This window comes from Dromiciops gliroides, chromosome 4 (assembly GCF_019393635.1).
Source record: "Dromiciops gliroides isolate mDroGli1 chromosome 4, mDroGli1.pri, whole genome shotgun sequence".
NCBI classification, from domain to species: Eukaryota; Metazoa; Chordata; class Mammalia; order Microbiotheria; family Microbiotheriidae; genus Dromiciops; species Dromiciops gliroides.
Window position 1 is genome coordinate 219,599,376 of NC_057864.1, and position 16,822 is coordinate 219,616,197.

The following is a 16,822-nucleotide window of genomic DNA, read 5'->3' on the forward strand; positions in this document are numbered from 1 at the left end:
TGGACTGGATCACAAATGATCATAGCAATCTCCCAGCTCTCTGTATAATTTCCCTATGAGCCCCGCCCCCAGAACTATTGCTCCATCCAGAAAATAGTCACTGCCTGTCCCAACCACTATCCAATCCTCTCTAATGAATCTTGGCTTCTTCCTAAATTGGCTCAAATGTTATCAGGCCTCAGTGGTGGGCACAATTGTCCTCAGGGTCTGTTTATATTGCAACAGCTTACTTCCACAGCAAAATTATCTTTTCTTGCTGTTTCAGAATTCTCACACACTTGCAATTTATTTGAGGTTCTGGACAGAAACTGCTACAACCCATGGTATGGCTGATAACTGCTTTGAGTCAAGGTTCCAAATCCCCTCCACTTTATATGCCTCATTGCAGGACTTCAAAGATCTGGAAGGAGTATACTCCCTCCATGAAGGCAGATCTAAGCCCTCTGTGCCTGGTTGCCTTGATCAGTCACTGTAGGTTGAAATATCAGGCGCAGGCTAGCACTCCAGTGACAAACTTGGCTAGGCTGGTCCTCAGACAACAGACATTCAGGTAGGCACACACGTGCTCTCTCTCTCTCTCTCTCTCACACACACACACACACACACACACACACACACACTTTTGGGGATCTCAACTCAAAACCTTTCCAGCTTGGTAGGACTTGCCAGGGCTTTTACTCTACTGGCCTCACCTTCAAGATCCCAAGGTCATGTCCACACCATGAGGATTCAGACTTCAATAAAAATGTGCACCTTGAGAGGAAGAAGAATGAGTCAGTCAACAAGCATTGAGTGAGTGCTTACCATGTGTCAGGCACTGTGCTAAGCATTGAAATTACAAAGGAAAACAGGTCCTGTCCTCAAGACGCTTGTGTTCTAATGGGAGAAGCGTATAGTATGCATACAAGGTATACATAGACATATATAGATATACACACCTATACATAGAGATGCACATGTGTGTATATAGACATATGCATATGTGTACATGTATAGAAAATATGAAGATAATCTGAAAGGAAGGCATCAGTAGCAAGAAGGGAGGATACTGTTTTATTGTTGCTCCCACTCACCAGGGTCTTCTTGTTAGTCAAAGAGCATTTTAGCTCTCTGTCCATCTCCCTGGCCTCTGGCCAGCAATACCTAGTGATCTCTTCCTCATTCAAGGTTAGAATATTTGAAATAAAAAAGTAAATTTAAAAAAAAAAAGAATATTTGGGAGAAGTGAACCATCTTATCCCCTTTCTAGAACATTTGTGAGTCTGGTGTTCCCTTTCTTCCATTCTCCATTAGCCAAGAGGGTAAGCTAAACTCCACCCAAGTCCTTGACTAACTTCCCAAATGTATTGCCATCTCTGGTTCCTTGGGTCCCTTTGACAAAGCTACCCATCTGTTCTCTGGGCTCTAGAAGGGTCTCTAGAAATATGACTAACTGGAACATGTAGATCCTCTGGAATCTCAGCTACTCTATTGGAGGAATTCCTCCCTGCATGCAGAAATAAATGAGAGTTGACTATAAAACAGGCTACAGGAATGTGAAGGCAGGTATCACAGGTCAGGTCCAGAGGTAAATCTTCCTTTCCTTCTCCCAGTTCTTCTGTAAGACCCATCAGGGTTGCTGTCACAGGAAAACTATACATTTCATCTGCAAAAGTGTTTTTCTTAATCTCTATCCCTGACCCTCTGTAAAGTCCAGGATTTCTATCTCTCCTGAACTGTCTGATCCCTGTGAGCCACAGAAGTTGCACACAAAACGAAACCTGTCCACCCACCATACTTGTCCTTTCAGTAGTTTAGTTGTCAGAGCAGTTCTAATCAGTTAAAAGGTATTTATTAAGCACCTGCTGTGTGTCAGGCTCTATGCTAAATCACTACCACTTGCTGCTATCACTTCTGAGGGCCAGCCCTAGAATGAAAGTGATCAGTAAATACCCATCCCAACACTTTCTATCCTGAGTCCTTAATTTCTCTCTCCTTGGAGACCAGAAATAGGGTGGTAGCAGCTAACTCAGGTCCCTGGACAAAACTGGTGGAGCTGGGGTTGCTAGAGACGTGAAAAATGTTTAGGGAAGTTGGGATACAGTAGGGGTGGGAGGATAAGGGAATTCCACGGCTGTGATTGATAAACCCTTCTCACCTGGGACCTCACAATCCTCAAGGTTTCCCTGCTAGTCAAAGAACCATGATTCTACCTCACTGAGTTCTGCTGCTCTGTCCTGCAGAGCCAGCCAGACTCCCAGCAATGTAGCCAAGGATGCCCAGCTGTGCCAGCAGAAGACCCCAGCTCTGGCAAGATTTCCATAACTGCTAGGAGTCTTGTGCTCTTGTGACAGGGGAGGCTCTCATCACATGATCATCCACTGGGAGCCTTACCCTACTTAGATGTTCAGCGTCTGCTGTGACTTCAAAGACTTAAGATTATTTAAGTCCAAAGGCAGAGGGGGAAATGGATTGCCATCTTAAATTAAATAATAAGTATGATTTGGTTGGGGAAAAATACAGAGATATCAGACTCTGCAGGGGGCAAGCCTACCCATCTTAAAGGGAAAGTAGATGTCCAGGGTTCAGAAACTAAGAGGACCTCTCACTGGCCAATTGTGGATATCTCTGACACTCAATCAACACTGATGATAATAACTCTATCAAAATCTGTTCTCGGGGCGGCTAGGTGGCGAAGTGAATAAAGCACCGGCCCTGGATTCAGGAGGACCTGAGTTCAAATCCAGCCTCAGACACTTGACACTTACTAGCTGTGTGACCCTGGGCAAGTCACTTAACCCTCATTGCTCCACCAAAAAAAAAAAATCTATTCTCACCCCTGTAATCTTTTTTCCTTCCACTCCAGATACACTCACTGGGAGCCTTCTACCCCCACATCTGCATGTAGTCACTCAGTTCTCCATATCCTCAAATACAACCTATATTGTGCACAAAATGACGTGTGAAAACATGGACAGGGCCAACCCCACTCCTCTTGAGATTACATTCAATGGCAGAGGGTCTGCAGGAGACCATAAAGGGCATGTGGTTATCTGCTACTGGGGCCACCTCCTTCTAAAAAAGGGCTTCCTGCAAGAGATGTCCTAGGCCTTGAGAAAGTGAAGGGAGGTGACCTAGTTGATATGGGATTCTGAGGTCAATAGACAAATCTAGATTTGAGAAGTAAGCAGGAAAAAAAAATACATTTTTAAAAGAATTTTTAAAAAGAGAAATAAGCAGACATCCCTCACCCCATTTATTATATTTCCATCTTCTCTACTTCCCACCACTACCACATCTTGCCTGTGTTTTTTGTTCCCTAGTTATGGCAGAGTGTATGCGGCTGCTGACCCTTACCACCACGCCATTGGCCCTGCTGCAACCTATAGCATCGGAACTATGGTAAGGAGGTTCAGCCCTGCTTTGGCCATAAATTGGTTGGGCTGTTTATGGTCAGAAAAATCTGTTATCCCCAAAGAGTAGGGAGAGGGGAGGGTGTGTGTAGGGTGGAGAAGGGGACCATTAGAGAAAGCCCCAGGTTGAATCTAAAATAACTTTCCATAGGGTCAAGAGGTTGGGGAAAAGGGGAAGAGAAAGTTTGCACAGCCCCTGTAGGTATATAGTAGTACTTCCTCATGTTCCCTTCTTAAACCGGGAAAGGGACATCATATATTACAATTTGTTGGCCCCTTTCTGTGTGTGTCTCTCTGGCCTTCCAGTGTGTGTCATTATCCCAAGTCAACTTCCCAATCTTCAGTGACCCATTATCCTGAATCCAATATGCCACTGAGAGAGATCCTAAAATGCAGCCTCCTCCCTTCCTCAGTGATAACTTCCTACCCACAGCAATGAACTCAGTTCCCCCAGGTGCAGAAGTGGTTCCCCTGGTCCCCTCTGTGTTCCAAAGTGCCAGTCCTCTCGTACACAAAACACCGTCACCCCCAACTGAGGAGAGGGGCCAATTGACTGTGGCTCATACCCTCCATTGACTCACTGCTCCCCGGGGTGCTTGCTCTAGGATTCTCTCTCCCTGGGTTCCATGGTCACCATTGCATGAGCAGAATGGTTGGGGTCAGGAAGAGAGAAAGGGGGCACTTCTGATGAGCTTGGCTTGATGATGGTGATCAACAGGAGAGCCTGTGTGTATGTGTGTGTGTGTACATATGCCAGCTATAGTCACAAAAACCCAGTCCCATTCTACAACAGGGTATTCTCTCAGTAACACATCAGCCTAGCAGTAACCCCAAACCCTCATCCCGGCATTGTACTTAATGTCGGTTTTTAGCTAGCTTGGCATCCAGCATCAAAGATGAAAACTGTTGGGGGGAGGGGGAGGGCCAGGGAAGGGAAGTGGGGAAAGTGGGAAAGGGTCAATCCAACAGGATTTTTTTCCTCTGTTCTTTTAAGGGTCCCTCACTTTTTTATTCTAGTTTTTTTTCTTTTTCTTTTTAATTTTTGGGTGTTTTCAATCCTCAAAAAACTAACCTTGCCTGAGGTTGTCCCTGGCAACACCATGGGCTAGATTCAACCCCTCGCTGGCTTGCTCTCCCTGAGACCAATGATTCTCAGGAGAGGCACCCAAGCCCTAGGTGTGCTTTGTAGTGCTTTCTTTAAAAATCCCAATGCCCTCAGTTCAGCTGCTAGCTAAAAGCTTTCATTAATTAATAAAGGGTTACCTCTTTTGTGTTTTATTTAACATTATTTTTTAAAGAAACTTTTATCTTTTTGTCAACTTTTCAACATTTTCCATTTTCCCCCCTTTTCAATTGAAAATAGACAGTAAGGTGGGAGGGGGGACAAGACACTCTTTCGTGCAAGGTAATGATGAGGTTAGGTGAAGAAGCCATCTCAGGACTCCAGAGAAGGTTGGAGAAGAGAGGTTTGGAAACCCAGGGAAACAGGCATCCTTTGAGAAAAAGGGGAGTGAGTAACCTGCTGGATTGGCAGGGAACTACCCACTTGGTCAGAAAAGAGCACAGAATCATAGATTTAGAACTAGAATGGACTTTAGAGGTCAGCCAGTCCAATTCTGCTTTATACTTGAAGAAAATGAGGCTCAGAAAGGTTAAGTGACTAACCCAAGTAGAGCTGGGATTCGAACACAAATCCTCTGACTTTGAGTCTTCTTTCCACTACACTTTAACTGTACCTAAGATAGAAAGACTTTCCTCCTCCCCCACCACCACCAACCCCCCCCCCAAAAAAAAGAAGAAAAGAAAAAAGAAAAATCCCTACCCTTAAGGGAGCTTACATTCCCTAGTACAGAGAAGTGATTTGCCCAAGGGCATATAACCTATAAATAAAGAGGACACTCAGACCCAGATCACAACAGAAGAAAAATTTTGGACATGTACAAGGAGATCCAGGCTATTATTTGGAAGCCTTGGGCCTAAAGCTGGTCTGTCTGATGTGGTTGTTTGGCTTGGGCCTTAAAACCTCAGATAGTCCCAATTCCTTAATCAAAATCAGGTAGCATTGTGTCAAACTGAGCAGGCCTTTATCATCTCCAGATAAAACCTGCTTGGAGTATGCATCCTGTCATAAAGTCTCATTAACTCATGGTCATGGGGTCACAGTATTTAGAGCTAACTAGGCCACTTGGTCTAAGTCCATCATTTGATTGATTTAATTCAGCAAGCACCTACCATGTGCAAATCACTGGGCTGGGTGCTCAGAAGACAAAGAAGAAGGGGGAAAAAAAAGTTCTTGCTGTCAAGGACCATCGTTATATTCCTTTCCCTAAGGAAACTGAGTCCTAGAGCAGAGAAGAAACTTGCTCATGGTCACACAACCTATAAGTAACAGAGCCTACTAATTTAAAACCATATCCTCGCACTCCAAATCCATTGCTTTCCCCACCACGTTAGGCAACACTCCACGAGAAATCAAGGACTACACCAAGGACAAACTAAGAATTAACAGGAAAAAAAATTCAAGGCAGGTACTGCTGATGGCCACTTCCTGTGCTTTCCCCCAAAGACCCCCTCCCTCCTGGCTTCAGGGCTACCACCCACTCAGAAATAAACTAAGCCCCTCAACCTGGCCCCCACTGCCCTGTTGCCATGGCAGATTATCACTTATACCACTTATCAATTATTCTCCCCATGAAGGGGGAAAAAAACTGGGGAAAGAAAATGGGATTTGGCTATTTCTCTTTTTCCTTTCTTTTTTCTTTTTCCTTTTTTTGATTTTTTTTCCTACCAAAAGACAATACTGATTGGCTGTTTTTCATCTTTGATGTTGCAGGCTAGCCTCTGCCGAGGAGGGTACAGCCGCTTCACCCCCTACTAGCAAGAGACCCAGCCCCTAACAGCATTCACACTGACTGCTTATTCCAAACCAAACCAAACAAACTAGACACCAGGCAGATCCTCCGGGAAGACAAACTGCCCCAACCGGGTCAGGGACATTCACCGCTGACCCTCCGCGACTCTAAAACCATAGATTTTTACCTCCAGTTGTTTCTCCCCGCCCCATGGTGGTGTGTGTGTCTTTGTCCATGACTGTACCTGTATGTTTGTAACTAATTTCCTGTATTGAGTTTGTCGGTGTTGTTCCACTCCCAAACCATCAAGGTATGGTATACAAACTGGGGGCCATGGGAGGGGGGTAGGAGGGGAAAGGAGAGGGTCGAGAAGTTGAGCCTGGTGTCAGAGGATCAAACCTCCCCCTCCCCATGGCTCTGATCCCTCAACACATAGCTACCCCCAAGGGGTTAGCAAAAGGGCCTTGTGCCCTGGCCAATCTCCCTACTTCCATCCTATTCCATCTTTACTCTTCAATCAACTGGCCGAAGTTAGGAACTCTTAGTGAAAGGAGTCAGGGCCACGGACCATGTGCCATTCTCCAAGTTCCACAGTTCATTTAGTCATACATTCCTCCCACTCTGATCCTTGCCGGATGCTCTATCCCCCTACAGTTAATTGTTTCCCATCTCCACCTAATGGATCTTGAAACTGCTGGAAGAAATCTATTTCATAAAGAAAAAGGCAAGAAAAGGGAATCAATACTCTCCCATCCTCTCTTCCATTTTAAGTCAACCCCTTACCTCTCTCTGCTTCTCCCTCCCTCTCTTCCCTTCATTCCCTATATCTGGTCTTCCTCTTCTCTTCTCTCAGCTGAAACAAATTTTTAAAAATTGAATTATATAGATTTCATTCCCAATGGAAGTTATAATCATGTCCTGGCCAAAGTGTTCTTTGCAAGAAATGAAAATGGAAATGACTTTTCCCTTTCCCAGTTCCCTGAATCTGTCCATAAGCCTTACAATTCCCCCATCACTATCCCGCCCTATCGCTCCTTTGTTCTATGACCTAAAAACAAAGCCATCAACATCCTAGCTGTGGAGACCCCTAGCCCCCTCCTAGAGTGGCAGAGTTTATTTTCCCAGCTCTGTCCTTGGTGTGTACTGCCTAGCCAAAGCATCTCCCTTCCTGTGCCTACGCTCAAAAAATGTCTTTAGTTTGAGTACATGTATCACTTTGCCCTTCAAAAATTAAGCTTCTTATATAGGGACTCCTCACTGCTGGATGGCTCATCTCAGGATTGAATCCCTGGATCCAGCTCCCCTTCCTACCACCTCCAACTTTAATGCTGATAGATTTTGTTTTTTAAATGAATGTATTTACATGGCCACAGAGATCTGCCTAGCCTGGTCCCGCCCAGCTCTACTACCGATACCCAGACCACAGCTTGGAGACCCTCTGGCTAATTCCTAAATGTTAGACCTGGAAGAGATGTCTAGAAAGGCATCCCTTCAAAATTCCTCATTTTACAGGAGGAAAGTGAAACCCAGAGATGTCACAGCGAGTTAACAGCAAAATCAAAACTAAAACCCGAGTGTCCTGGCTCCATTGCAACTTCATATTGCTCATGAGAAAGCTCAGCTTTTCTGTTCCCGTTACTGTACAGAAAACTCCTTTTAGAGAGCTCACAGAGGGCCAACCAAGGCAAGGGTCCTTTTTTTTTCTATATCATCCATGGATTTTAAATAAGCTACTCCCTGAGCCTTTTTATCAAGTGAGATAATATTTGTAAAGTGCTTAGCACAGTGGTAGGCGCTATATCAGTATGTCTTTCCCTCTTCTTCCATCTTTCCTTTTTATAACCATCCCCCTAATGGGAGTAAGCATGGCAGGAGGTTTTTTTTTATCTTCGACCGAGGAAAGCTAAGGCACCTGGTGTCTGGAAGGGACAAAGTTTCTGCTATAAACACCCTGCCCCACCTCCACCCCCTACCCCAACATCCCTATTTGGAAAACTGTTCCTATTATTCCCCTCCCACCTTTCTTCTCTCAGGTGTCCAACTTGTCTCCTCCCTGATGTTAAAATTCGCCTTTTCCCACATATTTGTGACCACTTTTTCACATCCTCATACTTTTGCTGAACACTATTGCCACATGCTCTCGTCTCTGGTCCCTTCTTCTCCTTCTGTTATGCCTCTCAGTCCTCCCTGTCCTAAACAGTCTGCTCTTATCCCAGCTTAGCTTGTTCTAGCTTCTCCATGTTCTACTTAACCTAGAGCTTAGCCATAGACTAGTTTTTCTCCACCCCTAGTCCTGGCCTCAATTTCCCAGGGTTAAAGGATAAGTTAAAATCCACCATTTAGAGTGTAAAGCCAGCAGCCTCCTGAGGGTCAGATGTGAAATATATATGTATGTATATATAGTGAGGGACTAGAGAATGAGAACCTTAGGTGGGGCAATGGGGTTCACTGTTCTCCCCTCTTCTCCCCCAGGGCAGTTTAATCTGTTAAAAAGTAAATATTTGCCTCTAGCCAGGAACACCAACTCCTCCCCATACTATCTCACTATCTCCTTCTGGGTTCAAAGGCCCTCCCCAGTGTCCAGGACCTCTGGGGCCTTGTCTTTGCACACAGTGTGTTGCATCTGTGAAACTGTGCAAGCTTGGCTTTTTTGTTTCTGTTGTAGTGAAATCTGCTGTTTTCTTCTTGGACCGTGAAGGGCAAAACAAAACAAAAACAAATAAAAACAAACAAAAAAAAAAAACAAAATGAAAAAACACAAAAACAAAAACAACGCCAAAAAAACCACCCTAAAAAATATTTTAAAATGAAAGCAACAAAACTTAAGCAGAGAAAGAAGCAAGCAACCAAGTGACAAGTCCCACATAGAGGCCACACACAGGCGCCCAGCAAGAAGAGTCCAGCAGGAGGCGCTGTGTACCCCGCACCCACAAAGTGAACACCAACCTGATGGCACCAAGGGGGAGAATTTCCCCAACCTCCACCTCTCCCCCCTTTCCCTAAGCTGGCAGTCATGTTGGGGGACCCCTCCTCTTTCTTGGGCTTATGAGGGTGAGGTCGAGGGGTGGGAGTCAAGCTTTTGCTACTCCTGAAGACGGGCTTTTTTTTTTTTTTTTTTTTTGCTACCATGCCTTCCTTTCAGTTGCCTTTCACTCCTGGTTGGTGTAGGGACTGATCTGGCAGAGTGATGGGAGAACAAGAGCGAGGAAGGATAGAGTGGAATAAGAAAGAGTTGGGGCCAGGAGCAGCTGAATGGGGAAGGTCAGGCTTTGGTGCATGCCTAGTCATCCATGCATTGAGTTTTCTGGGTCTCAGCTCCCCATGCTGTGCTGGCAAAGAAAATGCCCTTGCCCTCACCCTAGTGAAAGCGATGTGCTGAGCAGTGCATCACATTAGAGTTCGCAGGCCGCCTGAATGTTATTTGACCACCAGTCCTTGAGTGCCAACTCCTTTAAAAATAAAAAAATAAAAAAGCATTGGCAGGACTCCAAGAAAACCAGAGTCCACAGATTTCTCCTCCAGCCACTCATTTTCTTGGCTCCCAGACAGCAGAACAAAACAAGCCCAGTCTCTGTCCGTGAGACCCAGGCTAAAAGTAAACAGGGACACCCCGTGTTCCTCTTATGTAAGAACTTTAAAAGGTGGGTGTCTCTTGCAGCCATGCCTCTTTCAAAAACCACTTTCCTCCTTTTCCATATGCAGTCCTGTAAGACAAGGCTCGGAGAAGAGGCAAGAAGTTGAAACAGATGTAGGGGCCGTTCAGTGCGGGGTTCAAAACGGAAAGTTTGTTCTAGCGGCCGAAATTGAGCTCTCTCTAGTCCGGCCACCTGGTGCTCTGCTCTCTGCCAGCTGCCCAAGGCCCATTTCCCTTGGAAACTAAGGGGCGAGTAGCTGGAGGGGGCATTGGACAGAGCTGAGTGGAAACTAGACAGGGGGAGCTACTAAGGTCTGACTGTACTGGGGGGCAGAGGAGAAGGAAGGGGGTAACCTAACTCAAGGTCTTTATCTGCTCCCTTGGTGCAAATTCTCTGCAAGATTAGGGGTCATGGTGCTATGGGTCTTGAAAACCATAGCCAGGAGAGCCTGGAAACAGCAGCAGTTTGAGGGGAAGAGAGGTTCAGAGCTGACTCCCAGCCCCACAGTGAAGGCTCCAGCCTGACCCTCCATTAGGGCCTTGATATGGTGGCTGGGTTTCCAAAGTAGTGGCGGCAGCTACAGGTCATCCTTCTGGAGCACCTGGGAGGAGGAAGGGGTCTAGTCTAGCAGCAAATGGTAGGGACAACAAGCAGATGGCAGCGGGGAAGAGGAAGCCCCCGCCAGGGTAAGGACAACTGGAGTAGCCGAAAGGAAAGGGGGAAAACAGGCTCCCAACATAGCTCCACTGTCTCCTGAAACTTCAAAACAAATCAAACAACAACAAAAAATCAAACCAAACCCTCACTTTATATTCAGCATAAGCGCCTGAAGCTATCGAAATGGAATTCTCCTTTTCTATTCCTGATGTACATAGAACCCAGTCCCTACCTCTGGCCATTTGTCTTCTGTATAAAGCTCTCCCACCCCTTCCATCTGCTGTACTCAATCCTTTTCTCTTGGCAACCTCCTCCCAAGCCCCTCTCCCCCTAAATTTATTCCCCTCCTCCCTTCTAGGACTGCAATTGAGCCCCCAACTTCCTTTCTTACCATTCTGTATGCTTCCGAGGTGTGACCATTCAAATTAACAGTATTATTATTAAGATTATTAATAAAGATTTCTTTCTTCAAACCAGGACAGCTTTTTGATTGACTCAGGGGTTGGGAGGGCGGGGGGTGGGGGGTAGGGGGTGCCAGTCCTGAACACAGAGGGTGGATCTTATTGGGGAGTAGTAGATGTTGGATCCAAACTTGGGTCCATTCTCTAAATGATTCAGTTCTAACTTTGGCTAAATCCAGACAAGTGACAAGTGACTGAGACACCCCACTCACCCCCCTCAAAAAAGGAAAATTCTTGCCATTCATGGGGTTATTAAACCAGTAAGCTCCAAATCCCAAGTCACTCTTTCCTTCTGCCACCTCCAATATCTCTTAGAAGAGAAACATGGAGACATTTTCATATTCCTAGGATCCGTTAAAGAGGAAAAAAAAACCCAACACCTTTCAAAACAGTCATGTGGCACCAAGGCATCTGCCTTTACTCACTCAGGTATCAGAAGACCTGGGAGAGATAACCTCAAAGGTTTCCCTTCCAGTGTAAAATCCTCTGACCCCAAGATTTCCAGTAAGAGGTCAGGTGGAGATGGTTTTGCTACCACTGGAGTCCAGTCAAGTTTACTAAGCAGTGGGACGTCTGTGGTATAGCTTCCTCCAGCCAGAGCTCACCAGGAAGCCAGAGCAGAACCCCCGAACAGGATGCTGCTCAAAAAGCTGCATCAGGGGCAGCTAGGTGGCGCAGTGGATAGAGCACTGGCCCTGGAGTCAGGAGTACCTGAGTTCGGATCCGGCCTCAGACACTTAACACTTACTAGCTGTGTGACCCTGGGCAAGTCACTTAACCCCAATTGCCTCACTAAAAAAAAAAAAAAAAAAAAAAAACCTAAAAAAGCTGCATCGTTGTTCTGACTCAGAACATTGAGAAAATCAATGGTCATGCATGGAGCCGGGCAGAGAGCGGGAAACAGAGGGTTCATCTCTGTCCATCCGGAAGGGAAGGTAGAAGCTGTTTGAGGTCCCACTGGCCTTATCATATATTCTCATCAAGGTTTAATGATGGTTGAACAATCTGGACACTTCCCCACCTGAATAAAAAAAAGAAAAACTAAAGAAGAGAGGAGACAAGATATGCCTTGCTTCAGAGTAAAAGCAGTTTCTTTGGCTTTCTTCCTCCATTCCCTGGACTGGCGGAAGCCAGAAAAGAGCTAGGGGCATCAGATCTGGGGACATCTCTCTTTGATAAGAGGAAAATAAGGGATGAATGATTTGGGGAGAGAAGATGCAATCGAACTTATTGCAGATTAATAAAGTTTTGTTTGGGTTTGGGGGATTGGGAAGGGGCATGGAAAGGGGGTGCAGACACTCTCAGGCCCAAAATCACTACTCTTGCCAGAATTGCACATCGAGAAAAGTTGAGTTCTTCATTTTTCAAAACATCGGATAATTTATTTCAGCGCAATTACACCCACCAGAGGGGCACCAGCTTAAATGCCGAGATATTAATTTTCCTGCATATGAGGCTTTCTTGTTGGTGGAATTGGGGACTGTGCTCTGAGGGAGTTGGGGCTGTGTGATCCTGCCGCGCCATGCTCTGCTAAACCCCCTTACTTCTAATTGCTTGCTCACCAGACTGTGAGAAAATAATTGCCACTATAAATTTTCTCTCCTCTGCATAAAATATTCTAAGGAACCTCTGCTAGAAAAATGACTACATGCAAATAAATGAAGCCAGGCATCAGTATTATACTAGCTACTAACAGGTGGGGTAGGAGTCAGGACAGAAACCTGAGGAGATCGGGACCAGCATGAGTGTTCAGTTTGGGCCAATGACACACCATAGAAACCTCTGCTCCATCAAGCTCAAAAATGGGGGGGGCAGGGGAGCAGGGAACAAGCCTATACAACCCCAGATAATTGCTGAAAATAAAAAATTTGGCTCTGTAAGTGGCTCCAAATTTTAGTATCTCTCTTCTCCATCCCTAACACCACCCAGGAAGCATCACTCCCACCGACAACACTCCCCTCCCCAAAGAAAACAAAAAAACCACAAGGGCAGCTTTTGAGGAGCCACAACACCAGGTGCATATAACAAGATGTGACCCTGATCAACAAGAGGAACCTGTATGAGATGTTCTACTCACTCCCTCACATTTGCAAGCAGCTGCTGACTCAGAAAGCATTTTTTCCCTGGCTTGCAATTATGTTCCTTGTTAAGAGTGTGAAGGATGTGAGCATGTTACCCACAGTATCACAAGAATTGGAAGGGACATTAGGGGCTGTCTAGTTCATCCAGTACCTGAATGAAGATCCCGTCTAACATACCCTAACAATTCGTCATACAAGCTTTGTTTCAAGACTTCCACTATGGGGAAACTTGAGGCAGCCTGCTCCACTCCACAATGGCTCTAATTGTTTTTTTAGGTAAAATTTGACTTTTTCAATCCATCAAAATGGACCTTCTCTCCTTTCCCTTCCCATCTCCCCCCAACCCATTACAAACACTTGTAGTCAAGCGAAACAAACTCCTAGCCAGAGAACAGTTCTAATGATTCAGGAGGTTTTCTGGATACTAAGCCTAAATTTTTCTCCTTACATCTTCTACCCCATGCTCCCTGTTCTGATCTCTGAGTCTAGAGCAGAACAACTCTAACCTGTCTTCAAAGTGACAGCTTTTCAAATATTTGACAACAGCTACACGTCACTCCTAATTCTTCTTATCTCCAGGTTAAACATTCCCCGGTCCTTTAACCCATCCTCATGTCAAGAGTTTGCATTCTGTCACCGCCCTGGTCACCATTCTCCAACTTAACAATGTCATTCCTAAAATGTGGTGGCCAGAATTGAGCCCAATACTGCAGATGTTGTCTGTTCAGAGAGAGCCCAAACCATCACCTCACTAACTCCAGAAACAATGTCTTATCTTAATGAAAGCTAAAATTGCATTCATTTGGGGGGGGGGGGGAGGGGTGTTCTTTTTAATGCCATATCATACTACTGATATTGAGTTTGTAGTCCACTAAGTCCCCATAATTCTCCAGATAAACTGTCATTTGCCCATCTTGTACTTATGAAATTGATTTTCTGAATCAGTGTTGGGATTTTATAGTCATTCCTATGTAGCATCAGTGCTAACCCTCTCATATAGGAGGTATGCAGAATAATTCCTCAGGTTCAAGGTAATCTCAGTCCACATCCCTCATGAACCCCCACAAATGTGTTTATTTTCTAATGAATCAGAGGATGCAATCAGTTCAAAGCAAAGATATTTATTGAAATATCATGGTAATAAGGTTTGTAATACAAGATCAAATATAGAGTACATTCCTCCACAAACATATACAACACCAGTAGGGGATTTGGACATGTATAGAGATGACACATGAGGGGCGATTCACACTTCCAATGCTGTAGGACCTCTGATATCTTCCAGTGAGGTTAACATTCACTCCTTCACTAGGTCGGCTCTTGGCTGGGTACAGTGCTCCACTAGACTTTTGCTGATGTGCTCATCTCTTTAGCGTCAGCGCAGCCATCTCAGCTTCAGTTCTGCTCTTACCTAATGGCTAGACTTCTGGCTAATAAGGGCAGATTGACATAGTTGTAGCCACCACAACCAGCTAACAAAAGCCAGGCAGAGTACCCCCAGGCAAAGATTAGGTCTTTCCTTTCCACCCTTAAATCACAGGCTGGGGATCAAAGCCTTCAGTTATGGATAACAATCTGAAATACTCCAAAAAGCCTCTCAGGCTTAGCTGTAAATGAACTTCAGCTCCAAAGAAAGGTAGAATAAAAAGGCACCCACCTAGCCCAAATTTCGGTCTTTATTAAGCATGACTGTCAGAAGCAAAGCCTGTGTGCTACGGTATTGAATTTAGCCAATGAAAATTTCAGTCCCCCAATACTTATTAAATTTCATCTTTTAAATCTGGTCAGGTGCTTTGGGTGCTGAATTTTAGCCAGTAAAATTTCAGTCCCCCAATGCCTATTAAATTTCATCTTTTAAATTTGGTCCAATGTCCTAACCTGTTGGGATCTTTCTGTATCCTGATTCTGTTAGCTCTCCTTCCCTGCTTTGTGCCATCTGCAAGTCTGATAAGCACACCATCTGCTTTTATCCAAATCATTGACAAAAATCATTAAACAGCACAAGGCCAAGCAAGGATCCCTGGGACATTCCACTGAAGACCTTCCAGGATGACATCAAACCATTTAAGTCCAGTTGTTCAGTCAGTTCCAAATCTACAAAACTGTACCATATTTAGCCCATACATCTCCATTTCCTCAGCTTCCCCATCTGTAAAATAAGGTCATTTTAGATGGCGTCTAAGATCACTTCCTCCTCTATATCTATGCCCCCTTTCAGAAAATCAGTATGTTTGCCTTTCTCCAATCCTGTGGCATCTCTCCTATTCTCCACAGCCTTTGAAATAATGCTGAGAATCACATCCTCCAGTTCTTTCATTACCAGAGGATATAGTTTTATCTCAGCCTGGTGACTACGGCTCATTAAGGACAGCCAGGAGCTTTCAATATCTCCTTACTTCTCTTGGGTATCACCTTTCCACTAGCCATTCTTATTCTATCACTTCCAGTCCAAATATCATTTTTCTTGGTAGAGAAAACAGAGGCAAAATGCAGGCTGAACAGGGCTACCATTTCTCTGCTATCAGTTGTCACCACCCCATACGCCCAAGAAGTGTTCTATCCCTTCTCTATCCTCTTTTCTTGCCATAATTTTAAAGCCCTTTTTAGAGCCCTTCCCTACCAGATTCAGGGTGTTCTTGGCTTTAGCACACCTCACACTATTTTTATAGAACAAAATTACACTTCCAATATTCACTCTCCATTACCTACCTTGGCTTCCATCTTCAGTATGAAACTTAAAGTTGAAGTTGTTTGGTGAATTCACTGTCAATTCATATCATCTAAATAATTACTTTCTCCTTATCAGAATTCTGTCTTCAGAATTGTTTTATTCTTGAGAATTTCCCTTTTATTCCAGAATGACTTTCCTTGGAGAAGTTTAATCCATGAAATTCTACAGAGGTTTTTGGGTTGTTTTTTTGTTTTGTTTTGTTTTTAACCCTTTGAAATTTGTAAGCAAGATTGTTTCCAGTTTTCCTCTCCTATCACTAAATCTAAGATGGTATGGTCACCTCCTAGAACCGGTTTCTCCTTATTGGTGAGAATCAGATCCAAAATAAAAAATTTCCTTCATTAGTTCTCCACTAGGAACAGCTAGGTGATACAGTGGATAAAGCACCGGCCCTGGATTCAGGAAGACCTGAGTTCAAATCTGGGCTCAGACACTTGACACACTTACTAGCTGTGTGACCCTGGGCAAGTCACTTAACCCTCATTGCCCCATGCAAAAAAACAAAAAAAACAAAAAAAAAGCAAACATTAGTTCTCCACTTCATGAAGAATGAAAGTCATTAAAGTCAGTAAGTAAGACCTCCAGTAGTTGTCCAGAAATCCATCACATCACCATGCTTAGATTTCCAAACTTCTCATATTTCATCTTTCTGTCCAGCTGGTCTCCAATGACAAAATTGCATCTTTTTCTGCTGCCATTGCTCTTCAACCCAAGTGTTCTCTACCATGCTTCCCAGCTTTGCTTCTTAGGTAGATTGCCTCACATTGAGTATATCTTAAAATTTATTATTCAATACTCTCCCCTACCCTACCCCATACACATGCAACTTTAAACAAAACCAAAAAACTTATCTTGTTCTGTTTTGTAATAAGGTACATAAACCCTTGTAAAGCCATATTCCAGTTGGAGTTTCGTTCCACCAAATCTTAGTGACATCTAAGAAGTCCTTATTTGAATCTCCTTTCTTGGGTTTTGTCAACTATGACCATTTGGCTGTCTTCTTGTTACATTAT

General features: G+C 44.4%; 1 protein-coding gene across 10 annotated transcripts in view; it reads left to right on the top strand.

Annotated features, from left to right (window-relative positions):
• Positions 1-9,034, top strand: part of RBFOX3 (RNA binding fox-1 homolog 3) — a 983,769-nt gene extending 974,735 nt beyond the window's left edge. For 9 of the 10 annotated variants that reach the window (XM_043964755.1, XM_043964756.1, XM_043964759.1 and 6 more), the window contains 2 exons: positions 3,303-3,381; positions 6,226-8,901. In XM_043964755.1, the coding sequence (XP_043820690.1) occupies positions 3,303-3,381; positions 6,226-6,270 (124 nt within the window). In that variant the 3' untranslated portion in view covers positions 6,271-8,901. The other variant, XM_043964754.1, reaches the window with a different exon arrangement.
• The last annotated feature ends 7,788 nt before the right edge of the window (positions 9,035-16,822 follow it).